This window comes from Perna viridis, chromosome 15 (genome assembly GCF_037379345.1).
Source record: "Perna viridis isolate PV_CMFRI_1.1 ecotype Kerala chromosome 15, ASM3737934v1, whole genome shotgun sequence".
In the NCBI taxonomy this organism is placed as follows: domain Eukaryota; kingdom Metazoa; phylum Mollusca; class Bivalvia; order Mytilida; family Mytilidae; genus Perna; species Perna viridis.
The window spans coordinates 16,247,790-16,265,330 of NC_142459.1; the positions used below are offsets into that span (position 1 = coordinate 16,247,790).

General features: G+C 32.9%; 2 protein-coding genes across 2 annotated transcripts; both read left to right on the top strand.

The window, feature by feature from the left end:
• The first annotated feature begins 1,486 nt into the window (after positions 1-1,486).
• LOC148597153 (uncharacterized) lies at positions 1,487-16,411 on the top strand. The gene is made up of 5 exons (XM_088563003.1): positions 1,487-1,647; positions 7,147-8,166; positions 10,450-10,528; positions 14,307-14,430; positions 15,748-16,411. The coding sequence occupies exons 1-4, from the start codon at positions 1,632-1,634 to the stop codon at positions 14,407-14,409; spliced, it is 1,218 nt and encodes a 405-aa protein (XP_088419129.1). The 5' UTR covers positions 1,487-1,631; the 3' UTR covers positions 14,410-14,430; positions 15,748-16,411.
• On the top strand, positions 16,237-17,185 carry LOC148597154 (uncharacterized). Its single transcript, XM_088563005.1, has one exon. It carries the CDS (start codon positions 16,237-16,239, stop codon positions 17,179-17,181), a length of 945 nt encoding a protein of 314 aa, XP_088419131.1. The 3' UTR covers positions 17,182-17,185.
• The last annotated feature ends 356 nt before the right edge of the window (positions 17,186-17,541 follow it).

Below are 17,541 nucleotides of genomic sequence, written 5' to 3' on the forward strand. Positions count from 1 at the left end.
GATTATGCTTGAGAAATGATTTTTTATTATAAATCTGAAAATACCACTATTGTTCTGTTTTGACAAATGACAAGAAAGCTAAACATGCTTAAACACTTACCTACCTCAGGTGACCAATACTAGTAATATTCATTATATTACTATCAAATTAGTCTTCTATACAGGAAAAGTCTTCCCAAAATTAACTTGCCACAACAAATTTTAGATTCCTCAGGTTTATGGAGTCTTTCAGATCTTCCAAAGTTTACATAACTGTGGCATCAAACATTAATAATCCAATTTTACATACATCTGCAGTTACATCTAATTCACTTTCAAGAAAGAACTGCTGCACTTTCCTACATTCATATCTACTCTTTCTTCTGTGCGCCAGAATTTGAATCTGACCTACACATGAAGGTCAAGTAAGTGTGTAACCAATCAAATTAAATTCAAAAAGTTCGCCTAGGTAAAATTTTCTATGTTGATGTGTACGCCTAAAATATTTCTAAGTTCTAAATTCCTGCTAAGAGTAAAGACAAAGTTCAGAAATACGCCTTGTTCTGTAGAGTATGCCTATATTGCTGAAATAAAACCGCCTATACCCTAGACAGATTTTGAAAAAAAATTCATGTACGTCTAAGATACGCCTAAGCTTAGGCTGATACCGCCCTGAATCCGCCTAGGAACAGGGCGGAATCAGGCTAAAATTTTCATACGGGATTGTTGTCTATAAACATTTTTTATGTATTATTTTGCACAAATTTTACAGTTTTTGGCTGGTATTTTATAAGTGAAAATAGATTTGCAAAAACTTTAAATTGTAAAATGTTCAGCAACAAAAGGTCTACAAAAAAAATTAATATGACCAAATTCCTCTGAGGAGAATTTTAAAATTATTGGCGTGATTTGACAATTTTTCACGGTTTTTGACTATTCTTCTTAAATCTATTGTACTGGTACAGGTAGGTAGACACAAACTTTCAAAGAAAAAGAACTTACAGAAATAACAGACCAAAAAGAAATTCTATGAAGAAAAATTGTATTCAAGAAGTCATTGTCATTTATGGGCAATTCCCATATTTTTTACCATTTTGACAGTTGTAAAAATTAACAAATTCTATAGATTTGCCTACTCTATTATAGAAACCACTAGTACCACTGCAAAATGTTCAGTAATATAAAATCTACAGAAAACATTTATCATGACTTAAGTTGTTAGATAACTCCTTACATGATATTTGCCTGAAAACAGCAGGTGAGTGGTTCAGGCTCTTAGAAACCCAGTGTTTTTGTTAAAATGCAATTATCTATAATCCTTTTAGACAGCCTTCTGTTAATAATAGAATATGGACTTAAACAATTCTGGGTAGGCATAACTGTACGAGTCAAAAATGCAGCCTTAGTCAACACAAATTATGTGTGTATGATAAACATTGTGTACAGCAATAGCTCTTAATTTAAAAATATTATAGAATCGATGCATCAGAATCAACTGGTTTTGGCAGAATGGTCAACGACAATTCGAAAGCAAACTGCAAAATGAAGAAATACACTACAAGTCAAGATGTACCCAAATTGGGCCTGGTTGCTTTAAAAAACATAGCTGTAGGAGAGGAGTTGAGGTATGATTATGGTGTGAAAGACCTGCCATGGAGAAAGTTGAAGGTAAGCAGATTTTAAATAACAAGGCATTTTGTAACATACTAACATTGAATGAGTTTTAATCACCTATCAATTGTTTTCGGACTTTCCAGTCACAGTCAACTGTAGCACTTTTTATCCTGAACATGGATTACTTGTCTAACCCAACTACAAAATATACTTGATCCACTCGCACACACATTCATCATGTTGCTCTCACACTCAATGTAGATCTTTATTGAGCTACATCTTTTATATTTGGTAGAATGTTTTAACTTACAATATCATGCAAGGCCAAAGCATTTTGATTTTTATGAATTTTTTTGTTTTTATTTTTGAGATACATTTAAATCAGTATGCAAGTATTTTGAAAATTGCATTGTGTCAATCTTCGGATACTAATGCATATTTTATTTGTATCTGGGTAATTTAGCACTATCAGTAATGCAGTTTCTCCTGAAATTTTTGTGCATTGAAATATACATGTAAAACTGGGGACACGTCTTATCACCCCATGATATAGAAATGGGGCATTTTATGTGTCATACAGACGCAGATTTGGTAGTGTAACTATATTAAAAAAGCATACATGTTCTTTAGGTTGAAAAAAACATAAATGTTCTGTCAGATTGATAGTATAGGAGAGCATTTCATGTGTGTAGTTTTTTATACGACCGCAAAAATTTACGGTCGTATATTGGTATCACGATGTCTGTAGTTGTCGTTGTCGTTGTTGTCTGTATCAGGTTTATTCCGTATGTAGACACATGATAACTTGAGTAATCTGTGGTCAAATGTTTTGAAACTTTAACACAATATTAGTGACCACTAAAGGAAGGTTGCGATAGTTTTTGGAATTTCTGATCCCTTCCGTTTTTGAAATAGGGGCCAAAAAGGGCCAAATAAGGTGTTTCCATTAAATTTGATGTAGAGAATTTTTTACTTGTCCAGTTTTGATGGGATTTTACTGAAATGTTCCTTATGAAATTCTACATCTGAAGTAACTCAACAGATTTGACGCAGCTTTTACTGTTTCGGAGCTATAAGGGGCCAAAGTGGGGCCACGCCCAAAAAATCTAACTTTTTTACTTCTGGTCCGCTTTCGACAGGGTTTGTTTTTATGGATTCCTTATCAAATTCCCTACACTTCATTCTCAATCGGATTTGAACTTGGTCTTCGGTTACGGAGCTATAAGGGGTTAAAAGGGGCCAAAATGGTCATTTTTAATTACCCGTAACATTTTTATTTTTCATCCGATTTTGTTCTGGTTTTTATTTAAATGTTTGTTATAAAATTCTGCATAGGGTTAAAGCTGATTTTTGTATTTCTTACTGTTTCTGAGCTATAAGGGGTCAAATGGGGTCACTCCCAAACAATCTAACTTTTTTATTTCAGGTCTGATTGAGACAGGGTTTGTTTTAATGGATTCCTTATCAAATTCCCTACATCCATATAAAATTGAATTTGAGCTAGGTAAGGGGCCAAAAGGGGACAAAATGGTCAATTTTTAATTACCCTTCAATTTTTTATTTTTCATCCGGTATTGTTCTTTTTTTCTTCTCTAAATGTTCGTTATAAAATTCTGCATTCATACGGTTAAGCCAATTTTTTGTATTTCCTACCGTTTCTGAGCTATAAGGGGCCAAATGGGGCCATGCCAAAAAATATAACTTTTTTATTTGTGGTCCAGTTTTGACGGGATTTGTTTTAATAGTTGCCTTATCAAATTCCCTACACTCCAACCAGCACATTATTGTGTCCAGCATATTACTGTACCCATGCTTTCTTGACCTACATTTGTTCAACTGCTGCGGTCATATCATGCTGCGCTCAGTGTAGCTCTTTATTTTTTAATTTATGAACAGTCTGGAGACACTCTCCTTAAATACATACAATTTCAGGGATACTGTGCATTGCTATACAATTTTTTACACTCTATATTCTATCAATATAAATGGTTTTAAGCTGTCAGTCTTTACACCATTGTTTTAGAAAGGAGATGTCAGACCAGTACTTTATAGCAAACCTGCTGCAGGTAATTTGGTTATATGGCCGTAAAAATCTATGTTTCAAGTAACATTGTATCTGAAATTGTCAAAGGTAATCTGAAAGCAAAGTTCTGGGATTGAAGGAGCCCAAGGGGTAAAATAACAAATATAGGATTGGCTATTTAACAGTAATTAAAAGAAACACAGATTTTTAGACCTTTTAATATGTTCTTTTTTTATATGGCCACAAAATTTTGTGGTTATATATTGATATATGGCATATGTCTGTCGTCGTCCTCATTAGTGGTTTCTAATATTTCTCAAATTTTCAAATTGCAATTCCTAATTACTCTTAGAATATTTTCTTTTACATCAAAAAATAACCAGTATATTATTGTGTTCATGCTTACAGGAAATAAGTACTTGTAAAACATGAACACATATGTATCAAGCTGAACAGTGCATTGATTTTTGTCTTGCTTGAAACGAAAGTCATAAAAAGCGAGACATGTATGGCTTTTCCGGCTTCGACATCGGCATTAACAATTGGGAACAAACCTTAATATCTAATTACTATATATACCAATAAGATGCTTAAAATCTGTATAGAGGAGTCAGTTATTATCCAATGCCCTTGACCTCGTTTTCGTGCAGGTTAAGTTTTCAGGATGGGGTCTGGTTCTCTGTAACTATGAATGATAGGCCGACAATATTTGTTGTATGGGTAGTTTGCAAGACGTATATGACATGCTTATACATATCAAGTGGCCTTGACCTCATTTTCAGTAACTATGCAAGATAGGTCAACAATATTTGATATGTGGGTTGATGGTTAGGCATATATGTCTGACTGGTACATGCCATGTGACCTTGACCTTACTTTACCATGATCTCTAACTCAAGCTGGTGTCGCAAGCGAGACATTTTAGCATTCTTGCTCTTGTTTTGTATTATGCCAATTTAGTTAAGAGTTATGAGCATTATGTTACTGTTTATTTGAAACTTACATATTAATAAATACTCTGAATTTATGAGAATCCCATAGAAAGTGTTTTTGTGGTGTTTTTAGTATTGTGATTTTTGAAGGCTATTGAAATTGACTGCTGTTGTATCCAGTGTTCATTCCAGGGTGTGCCCTTGCAGCATAGGTTTGCGCCTGAAAGCTGTGCTGAAATTTGACTTGCTGGAGTTTTCCCAGACTCGATCTTGATACAATTTTCTGTTCTGGTTAACCGTTTTCAAATGATACAGTAGTCCATAGTTGATTTTAAGAGTAACTAGTTGATGTCTAATCTTGATATAAGAACTAAATCATGGCACAGGAACTTAAGCAAAACATTTTTTGGAATTTCTTTACATCTTAAGATGAAGATTTGTCCACAGGGATGATTTTGACTTTTTTCAACTGGGTCCCCCATTCAAGCAATTTGGAATTTTTCCTTGCAAAAAAAAATTGGGAAAAAATAAAAAAATGGAAAGATCAAGAGACAACTGTATTTTTTCTGTGCTGTCAGGAATTATGTGTGTAAATGCACTTAACCTTCTGCAAATGATCAAACACACTACAATAACTATAAACTGGGCACAGGTGTGAAAAAAATATGGAAAATAAAGTTTGCTTGCTGAGATTGGGAATTTTTCTGTCTTGGGGAATGGGTCCACCAGGAGGGAAATGAGGCCGCCTGGCGAACCTAAATACTAATGTAGCGTCATCCCTGGTCCAGATGAGAACATTGTCATTGACATGGTTAGCCAGAATCTACCAACACAGGTCAAATTGATGCGAGGCAATCAACTCGTGGTGAACTTGCAGTAAATGAATAAGTAACTGTTTTGAGGAAAAGAAAAATATCAGGTAAACTAGTAGAAAGCATTAAGGAGAATACACGGGAAAACTTTGGTGAAGATAAAAATTTGATGAAAATTTATGTTTGTGTTAATAAGAAGACCCTCCTTTTTATTAAAAAAAATACTGAGGGCCCCTTTTTGCAAACAAACACCTTACAGAAAGAACTGACTTAAAACAAAACAAACAAATAAAACAACATAAATACCGGTATCTATTTCATATATATTTCATTTTTAGCATCTTTAGTCTTTTAAAAAAACATGGATAATACTAGGTCTTTGTGTAGTTATTCCATGGAATTAAAATTTTTATATTAATTCACATCTAAATGTTCCAGACATCTAGGTAGGAAAGTGTATTTGTTATTTAAAGACTAGTTAATAAAAGAATTCATAAAATGTTAACACTTATATTTGTAGTTCAATACACATGTATGTTTATTTTAAGGTTATATCTTCTGTTCTATGAACATACATGCATATATAGATGAGTTTTCAAGCTCTGATATACCTCTTTTCATTTTTTTCAAGTAATACATATATTATAACTAATTCAATGTTTTATTTTCATAAATATTTGGTAAATTGTTAAAATGCCCTCCCTCTTTATGAAATGCCCTTTCCTTTCCTTTCTGAGGGATCCATGGCCCTAGAATGAACACTGTGTATCAAAAGCACTACAATTGCAGGGCTATCAGAATGTACAGGAAACTATTATATTCAAGATAAAAGAATCTTCACTAAACAAGGGTTGCAATCCAGTCGTTTTATCCCTCTTGGCAGATCGAGCCAGATTTAGTGATCCATGACAGAACCATTTTCATTGGTTGCATTTGTAACTGGCTGCTTGTTGAAATTTTCGGTCAACATTTTTATAAAAGAAAGTGTAAATAAACAACATGAATGAGTGGATTATAAGAGTTTTTTATGAAAATATATAAGACAAACTTTCAAGGTTCAAATCAATTTATTTAAAATGCATTGTTGGACTTTGTTCTCATGGATATTTGAATTGAAATGATTCTGGATATTACTGATAATGATAAATGTAAAAAGCAGTTTTTAAAAGTTCAAATAAAAATATGTAATGAAACATTTTTATTCAAGTAAAAATAAAACATTTGACATGCAGAAACAATAAAATGACACATTATGGTGTATTTATAGAGACAGTTTTTCATTGTTTTGCAGACATTTATAGATTTAATAACAGACTGTCTATGGAGTTAAACATTATTTATTTATTATTAATAATTATATTATATTATTAATTTATTATTTACAAGAATTTTGCATATAGTTTGGTGCTCAAATAAGATTATTTTCATGTAGTATCTGTAGTGTTCTTCCATGTTGAATATTTTATGATCTATATTTAAAAGAATTCCCAAACATTATTCAAAGGATAAAGAGATTAAAATGTTAATTTTTTTTTTAGTCATACAGATTGGACAACTATTTTCAATTAACTGCATAATAATTTGTTCAAAAATAAAAAAAGGAAGAAAAACTGTTGATATGCCAAAGATTACATGATTTAAAAATAGTTTATACTTTATCTTGTGATTCGAGACAGTAGGTTCCAGGATTGTCCTATTACAAATCTGGTATGTTGATAAGTGTTTATCAAAAGTTATCAATGGACAAAATATTGAATTTTTTACCATGATGAAACTCCATTTCTAGTTGCCAAAGAAAAGATGCCACCACCAGAACCCGTTGTTAAACTAGCCAAACCACCAGAGCCAGCTGTTAAACTAGCCAAATCACCAGAACCTGTTGTTGAACTCGCCGAATCACCAGAACCAGTTGTTGGACTAGGGAAATCACATGAACCTGTTGTTGAACCATCGGAACCACCAGAACCAGTTGTTGAACTAGCTAAATCACCAGAATCAGTTGTTCAACAGGCCAAATCACCAGAACATGTTCTTGAACTAGCTGAATCACCAGAACCAGTTGTTAAACTAGCCAAATCACCAGAACATGTTCTTGAACTAGCTGAATCACCAGAACATGTTCTTGAACTAGCTGAATCACCAGAACCAGTTGTTGAACTAGCCAACTCACTAGAACCAGTTGTTGAACTAGCCGAATCACTAGAACCAGTTGTTGAACTAGCCAAATCACCAGAACCTGTTTTTGAACTAGCCAACTCACTAGAACCAGTTGTTGAACTAGCCAAATCACCAAAACATGTTCTTGAACTAGCTGAATCACCAGAACCAGTTGTTGAACTAGCCAACTCACTAGAACCAGTTGTTGAACTAGCCGAATCACTAGAACCAGTTGTTGAACTAGCCAAATCACCAGAACCTGTTTTTGAACTAGCCAACTCACTAGAACCAGTTGTTGAACTAGCCAAATCACCAAAACATGTTCTTGAACTAGCTGAATCACCAGAACCAGTTGTTAAACTAGCAAAATCACCAGAACCTGTTGTTGAACTAGCCAACTCACTAGAATCAGTTGTTGAACTAGCCGAATCACTAGAACCAGTTGTTGAACTAGCCAACTCACTAGAACCAGTTGTTGAACTAGCCGAATCACTGGAACCAGTTGTTGAACTTGTCAAAATACCAGAACTTTCAGAGGACAATACTGAAAGAATAGATCTTTGGTCTGAAGAAAAGCAACCTGATGAACCCGTGAAAAGTTTTTATCAAAAGACAACTGAACCTATGGTGTCTCATGAAGAGTCTGTTGGTGAGTCTAAATGTTCCACTTAAAGGTAACAGTCTTTTTCAAGTACAAGTATATATATTTAAATTTGACAAATATAAAAGAAATCTTTGATTTACCTGCAACATTTATTATGCTCTCGCCAATGAAGTTGCAAAGGGGGTATAGTACGGTACAGTCAAATCCTCCTTTCCTTATAAGTTCAAATCCTTAACAGTTCAGTGAATTTCAGTGAAAGTGTGCAGATAGGAAGAATATTTATGTACATTGTTGTAAATATGATTGAATAAATATATTCATGTTCACTGATATTAGATCTACAAAAAAGTTAATGTAATTGAAATTTTCAAGTACAAGTATATATATTTAAATTTGACAAATATAAAAGAAATCTTTGATTTACCTGCAACATTTATTATGCTCTCGCCAATGAAGTTGCAAAGGGGGTATAGTACGGTACAGTCAAATCCTCCTTTCCTTATAAGTCAAATCCTTAACAGTTCAGTGAATTTCAGTGAAAGTGTGCAGATAGGAAGAATATTTATGTACATTGTTGTAAATATGATTGAATAAATATATTCATGTTCACTGATATTAGATCTACAAAAAAGTTAATGTAATTGAAATTGTCAAATAATGTCTTATAGGACTTGATAACCTTAAATATTTTTTCACAAATTTTACCGATTTTGGCTATAATTTAAAAAATCTATAATAGATGGAAAGAACTTTTATTGGGCAAGAGTGTTCATCAATATAAGATCTCCAAAAAAGTAAATATGGGTGAATTGTCCCATGATGTTTTATAAGAGTTATTTCCCTAAAATGACAATTTTTCTCAAATTTAGCTGTTTTTGGCTATTAGTTCAAAAACTAATATAGCTACAAAAAAACTTCAAATAGCAAAAATACTAAATCTTCAAAAGTATAATGACTGACATTGTCAAACGATGTTTGATGGAAGTTATTGCCATTAAATGACAATTTTTCACAAATTTTATCCTTTGGCTGTTATTTCAAAAACTAAAAAAAGATAAATAGATAAATAGGAACTTTCAATTAAAAAATGTTTAGCAATGCAAGGTATAAAAAAATAGTATAAGATACTATATAAGGTATAAGATGACTACTTATGAAATATATTTTTTTAACATGTTTAATGAGACTTTTGACAAATTTTGGTATCATATACCAGGTGAGCAATTCAGGTTCCTTTGAGCCTCTATTTTTTTTTGGGGGGGGAGACTATTGGTTTGGAGAGTGTTATATACTTCTGCACAAGGATCATCATGATAAAAAAATATGCTTTCAGTTTCTTGTTCTTTCTGGTAACTATATATCTCTATGACTAAATAATAGTTACTGATCAGTGTTTTATCTAGAACCAATCACTTCTCTTTATGCCTTGCCATATAGATTTAACCTTGTTTGTGCTTGAGTACGTTTCAATTTGGGTAAGTTTTGTGTTTAGGTCTATGTCCCAGAAAGTAGGAAGAATACATCAATTATATTTCACCTGTATATTAATCCTATAGAGTACAACAGTGATCCACCACATTTTGCCACTTTGACCTATGTTTCATGGTTCAGTAAATTCTTGAACCTTTTACGTGTAGTACCATTTTTCAAAAATCTTCGGTAATATATCAAAAATATTTCACCATTGCAATGATCTTGTGCAGTGTAGTACAGTTCAGCGTCTTTTTGGTCACTATGTCCTACATTTTATGCATGAGTGACTTTGGTTAAATTTTGCATTTAGGTCAGTTTCTAAGAAACCTATGGTAGTATGTCAAAATATTGTACTAGCATAGTAGTCTACAACAGTTTTACAAGACATTAGTAAGACTTAAGTCAATATAACCTATATTTTATGATTGATTAAATATTGCATAAAGGTTGATTTTTTTTATCGATATATAAGTATAACCATTATTACCTTAGTGTTCCTATATACTGCACTGCTTTAAAGTATATACGTCAATTTGACCTATATTTTATGCTTGAGTGAATTTTGTTAAATTTTGCATTTAGGACCATTTTACTTAATTTATTTGTAATATGTCACTGATTTTTCACTACTCAGTAAAATGATTATTTTCTTGTATATATACTATACAGCTTTGCAGTCTATTTCCCAATTGAGTCAATATTAACTCCCAGATTGGTTGATGACAGCAGGACATCCATGCCTTACAGACACATTTTCTTGTTTTCTCTGAAATTCCTTTTAAGTCTTCATGGATGCCTACACTTAGAAATAGTTGCTTATAAGTAATTAATAGTGAATTCTGTTGGATTTTGTAGGATCTGGCTGGTATGTTCAGATGGTTGTGAATTCTGAATCAGAAGCTGCCACTGAAGAAATTATTTTCCCAAGTGACAAGTAATATGACGTGCTGTAATCGCTACATGGATATACCCATGTTAAAACACTCAATAAAACACCTTTGACACATGCGTAGTTTACTGCTTCTGCTTAAGGTAAATTACAACAAAATTTGATGATTTTACAGACACTTTTTTATTAATTATGTTTTAAATGTGGTATATTTTATCATTACAATCTTTTCTATACGTCATTTTGTCTGTGACTTTTTGTATCACAATCTAAAACTTTGCTCCCTCCTTAGTTACAATAACGTCTGGTTTTGCATTACAATACAAAACAAAGCGGCTTCGCTGGCTATAAAGGTTAAAATTGTCATATTAGAATTGAAATAATTTATGTCGGCCATGAATTATTTCTTAAATAAAACAAGAATTCAAAATTGTACAGTTCTTTTGTTTTGTAGATACTTATATACATGTAAATCATGTTACTGATTCCAAATAAGTGATATTAAAACAATAAATGTGCTATATATTATATGCTACTGACAATTTATGTAAAATGCAACTGGAAAAATTGTTTCGGTTACAGTATCAGAAGGAAAAATTCAGAGTGATAAATTTATAGGAAAATAACAGGTAATGTATAAGTGTTTATACTGTGAACTAACAGTAGTTAAATCACTATAAAATGTAGCCATAGGACTTAACCTTTGATATGTATTCAGCTATAGATTTGATTTTATACTGATACATGTATTTATTTGGCATTAAAATGTTTTTATTTTCTTGCTATCCCCGTGCTCAACAAAGCAGAGGGGATTATGTTTTGCTGTACTTTGTATTTGTATACACTTCTGTATGTAATGGCCAGGATAATCTCAGAAACCACAAATCACAGAATCTTATAACGGCACAATGTTAACCCTATGATTATAAATTCTGCGGTAGGTTTCAGAATTTTGATATTTGCCCTCAGGACAGAATTACGGACAAAATAAAATTTTGTGATAACCAGTAAATGAGAGAAATCTCAACTATTAGGGATAGAAAGCTGTAACTTGAATAAGTCACAATACATATGCAAACTTGACAAATGATATTGGATTTTTTTTCCGTTCTCTTAGAGCAAATCCATAGTCCTTGAACTACTATCATACCATTTGACATAGAATCATGATTATTGGTATGTAATTAATAATATGAGAACAAAGTTGTCTGTGCCGAAGGTTTAGGAATTTTGATATTTACCCTCAGGCTAGAATTAAGGGCGAAAATGTATTCTTGAGTTATTTTGACTAGTAAATTGATATTATCCACAAGCCACTGGCACAGTGATATGCATCATAGCTGCAGTTTTTCATTCTTTTTAAACTATGTATTTATATTTTAAAATATGGTCTTATCATGCTGTACTCAACATAGCTTTTTATTTAACTGTATCCAGTACATTACTTTCTAAAACAAATAACTGTATTCAGCATATCACTGAAGGCATACCAAAACTCTTTATTCTGTCAGTGGATGTATGGGCCTCTATATATGGCAATACAATATATTCTCTCAGTGAATGTGTGGACCTCCTTGGAAGGCAGTCTCATGTTTTTTCCTCGTTTAATATTTTGAAAGCAGTCTTTCATTATTGTTCTCAAAATAATATACTTTCAATGAATGTGAGGATGTCCTAATGAAGGCAGCCTCAGAATAATTTTCTCTTAATGAATGTGAGGACGTCCTTATGAAGGCAGTTTCAAGGTATTTTTCTCTTTATGAATGTGAGAATGTCCTTATGAAGGCATTCTCATGATATTTTTCTCTTTATAAATGTGAGGATGTCCTTATGAAGGCCATCTCATGATATTTCTCTCTTTATGAATATGAGGATGTCCTTATGAAGGCAGTCTCAGGGTATTTTTCTCTTTATGAATGTGAGAACATCCTTATGAAGGCAGTCTCAGCCCTCAGGAGATTTTTCTCTGTATGAATGTGAGGACGTCCTTATGAAGGCAGTCTCGGGGTATTTTTCTCTTTATGAATGTGAGGACGTCCTTATGAAGGCAGTCTCAGCCCTCAGGAGATTTTTCTCTGTATGAATGTGACGATGTCCTAATGACGGTGTTTCGGGATATGTTTCTCTTTATGAATGTGAGGACGTCCTTATGAAGGCAGTCTCAGGATATATTTCTCTTTATGAATCTGATGATTCCCTTATGAAGGCAGCCACGGGATATGTATCTCTGTATGAATGTGAGGACGTCCTTAGGAAGGCAGTCTCAGGATATATTTCTCTTTATGAATCTGATGATTCCCTTATGAAGGCAGTCTCGGGATATGTTTCTTTTTATGAACGTTAACTTAGAATGTCCTTATGAAGGCAGTCTCAGGATATTTTTCTCTCAATGAATGTGAAGATGTCCTCATGAAGGCAGTTTCGGGATGTGTTTCTCTTTATGAATGTGAATCAGTAGCCTTTGGTTGTTTATTCTCCTTTTCAGTTGATTTGATGTCTCTTTGACGTATTCTCAGTTTCTTTTCTTATTCAGATTATTGCTATAATAATTGAGAAGTTTTTATGGGAGTTATAGGAATTTGAGTATTTTCAGTGTGTCCAGTGATTCCCCAGTTTGCCAGTCCGAAGGCAATAACCAGTAAAAAATGGTTTGGTTCAGTATTTATAAGCTGATTTTTATAATGCTTATATAGTGATTAATGGACAAATGTCTGGTAATACTAAAAACAACTTTGGAATCACTGAGTATATATGATAAATTTATATTTCATGAGTTTTATAATACTTCTGTTAGTGTGGGCAGTGGGGTATGTGTGAATGAGCTCACTGGTTCTTTAATTTTGAATGAATATGATTACATCCTCTTTGAAGGTAGTTTCTGAACATTTGTGATAATATAATGAACTGCCGATCATAGGGACTTTATCATGACCGCAGTACTTTTGCTATTTCTCTTAATGAAAATGAGGAGGTCATATTTTTCTTATGCATGTACATGCACATTGTATTACAACAGGTACTTTTGAATGCAGTCTCCATTGGTTAGTAATATTATATTGTATGTTATAATGTCTTAAAGGGTTGTAATATATTGTCAGAATTCTTTGATTTATAGCTATAGATTTATACAAAAACAATTTTCAGCTCCCAAAGGTCAGTTTTATTCTATTTAAGAGTTATATATTACTAATTATTACCTAATTATAAGGTTTTATCTTGTTTATTAAATATATACATATTTTTCTCTATTTTCAAAATTTATTCAGGACAGGGCGATCTATTGCATTGTCGATGTACTATTGCATGGTACAATAGTCTCCTTGAGGAGTCTATTGCACTGACCCCATGACCTTTATCTAAGCCTTTTGATTGGTTGAACTTTTTAAAGCGCTTCATTGAATTGGAATTTACACACAAAAAACTCGTGTGTAAAAACGTAGATGTGACTCTCGTCTGCCGATTCGTAAACATGGAGCGGTCAATTTCCTATTCCTGGTCAAATGGTTGTCTCTTTGATATATTCCCCATTTCCATTATTTATTATATCTCATAGACAAATTAGGTAATAAAACAGTTATTAATGGGTTGGATGCAATAGACCAGAACATTTGTCCTTTGGTACTGAGAATTATCAAGTGTTCTCAGTATCTCAGGACAAATATTCTGGTCTGTTGCATCCAACCCATTTAATAACTGTATAATATGTAACATATTTTTCCCTAATAATAATCTTATTCCAAAATATTTGCTGATGAGACGTTTTATAGCTCTTGCATTGTGTTTTTATGGCAGCTATCAAAATGAAATCTGATATTTTTTGTAGATGGTTGTCAGAGGAAGGAGGAGATTGTAAACTAGAAGGGACTGTGTTTCCCAAGAGACCAGAAAGTGAGGCATATCAACTTAAAGACAGAACTCAAAAGTGATACCAATATTTCAAACCTCAGGTAAACATGGTAATCTGATGAAGAAGTTTATTTCTTTACTCATCATTTGTAACATATCGTAGTTGTAGTACCAAGATGTCACAATTCCACTTTAAACTTTTTTTGAAAATGCAAAAAACTGATTTTTGATGCCATAATCTATGCAGATGTCATGAAATGGGCAATATGAATACCTTTTCTATAGTAAAAGTTGGAGAAATGGAAAGGAGCACAAAGTGCTCTGCTTGTGCAAAGTACAGCCAACTTTTAATATTTTTTCTTTCAAAATGTTGTATAAAATACAATATTTTAAAATAACATGATGTTGTCAAAGATAAATGCTTTATAACCATAGTTTAATTTAACTGCCACAAACAACTTCCCAATGCATGTTTTTTTACAATCCTATTTTTAGTGATGTTCCGATTAATCGGTATATCTAATCGAAATGGGTTTCTGATGCTACTACTTGATTATGAAATTCAATAATCGATTAATCAGAAACAACAGCTTATAAACTATCAGACCTATAAACAGTATAAAATACTGAAAAATAATTCCATCATCATGGTTTTTTACTGATATTCCTTTTTCAGTTTAATGCTGCTTGCCTAAAAATGAGTCTTCATTAACTTTTGTTTTCCAAAAATACTAATTATCATTATGATCAAAGTCATAATAATTGATCATACAGTTTAATCATGGTAGCTTCTTAAAATTTGTCAGAAAAGCATGGTATGCTGATTTTAACAATCATAATTTGACTTCAGTATGAATTATACTTCACAGCAGTTAAAATTTAAAATTTTGTTTGGATACTTATATTTTATAAGAATGTCTGAATTATTATATTATCCAATTCCGATTATTTCCGATGATCAGTTATGAAATATTTCCGATTGCCCATCACTACCTATTTTTTTAAACCTTTTTGGCAAATATCCTAAAGTTTTCAAGATAAATAGTTATGATAATTAAGACCATGTTTATATAAAATTTAATATTAGATACTAAATGACTCTTCTATATTAGGTTAAGAAGCCATCAAGTAAATTCCAACAAAAAGTAGATATGTTTTGCTGATAAATTATGTTAAAGGAGGAAAATCCTGATGATATGTTCATTTGACTATATATATAGATAAGATATCAGTTACATTTGACCAGTGATACTTTGTAATTTTAAATCCACTTAAGGACAAAAAGATGAAAGGAGAGAGAAAGAAACAAACAAATTACCTCCAAAATTTACTATTACTGTAGGTTAGATGTTTAAACTGTTAGCTCATGTTTTGACTATGATGTATTTATGAGGCTTTAATTCTGCATTTAATTTCAGTTTTTGAGGTGAAAGTTGAGTCTGTATCAAAACCTAATACACCAACCCCACTAGCTCCAGTGAAATCACAGACTCCTGAAATACACCAACCCCACTAGCTCCAGTGAAATCACAGACTCCTGAACCAACCCCACTAGCTCCAGTGAAATCACAGACTCCTGAAATACACCAACCCCACTAGCTCCAGTGAAATCACAGACTCCTGAACCAACCCCACTAGCTCCAGTGAAATCACAGACTCCTGAAATACACCAACCCCACTAGCTCCAGTGAAATCACAGACTCCTGAAATACACCAACCCCACTAGCTCCAGTGAAATCACAGACTCCTGAAATACACCAACCCCACTAGCTCCAGTGAAATCACAGACTCCTGAAATTCAGATAAAGTTACCTTCTTTGGACCAATCTATCAAAACTTCAACAGAGCCTAAAGTCATAATCCGATCTTCAGCAACAGAAACAACAAAGCAAGAAGAAATATCTTAAATGCCAGAACCAGAAGCCAAAAATGAAATTTCAAAACCTGAAACAAATGCTGACAAAACTTCATTTCAAGTTAACAAAGACAGAACACCATCATGTTTACCTAAAGATAAGTCATCAACATCTGAACCAGTTATTGATCTGGTCAAATCACCAGAACCACTTGTCAGATCATTAAAACCAGCCAAATTACCAGAATCAGTTGTTGAATTAGCCAAGACACCAGCACTAGTCGTTGAACTAGTCAAAACACCAGAACGAGTTGTTGAACAAGACAAAACACCAGAAGCTGTCATTAAACTATTGGAATCACCAGAACCAGATGTTGAACTAATCAAAACACGAGAACCAGTAGTTGGACTAATGAAAATATTAGAACCAGTTGTTAAACAAGTCAGAACACCAGAACCTGTCATTGAACTAGTGGAATCACCAGAACCAGATGTTGAACTAATCAAAGCACCAGAAGCAGTTTTTGAACTAGTCAGTTCACCAGAACCAGTAGTTGGACTAGTCAAAACACCAGAACCTGTAGTTGAACTTGTCAAATTACCATCATCAGAACTACTTGCTTTTCCATTAAAATCAACATGGTCAAAACCAGAGGAAGTCAAAGTCAAAACACCAGAATCTTCAGAAGACCATACTGGAAGAATTAAGTCTCCTAGATCTGCAGAAAAGCAACCTTATAAACCTGTTCAAAGTCCTTTTCCACAGACAACTGAAACCTTGATATCACTTGAAGGAGAACTTGTTGGTAAGGCTGAATATTTATCTTTAAAGAAATGGTCTACTTTTTTTTATTATCCCCTCACCAGTGAAGCTGCAAAGGGGAAGGGACATAGTGAAAGTATTATTATTTCTTCAGTTCCAATTTTCATTGATTTCATGGTTAAACAAACTATGAAAATTGATGCACAAGGAACAACAAATTTCCTGTCTATTTAGCTTGTGTAAAATCAGGAGCCATGAAATCAAATACCCACCATTCTATGAATTTTCCGTAAATCAAAAATCAAAAAAAAGTTCTTTCACATTAGTACAGTCCATCCAATCTTTCCATTGATCATTTGCACCATCAGTTCTATGCAGTATACCCCGAGGAACATTCATACCAAGTTTGGTTTCAATTGGTCAAGTAGTGTCAGAGGAGAAGATTTTTGAAAGAAATAACATTAAAAATAGCAAAAATCATTGTAAAAGGGCAATAACTCCAATATGGCTTAATGGATTAAAACCAATATTAGACCAGAGATAGATATCATCATGCTGAACACTTTAACCCTTTTAAGAATTCAGCTAAACCTA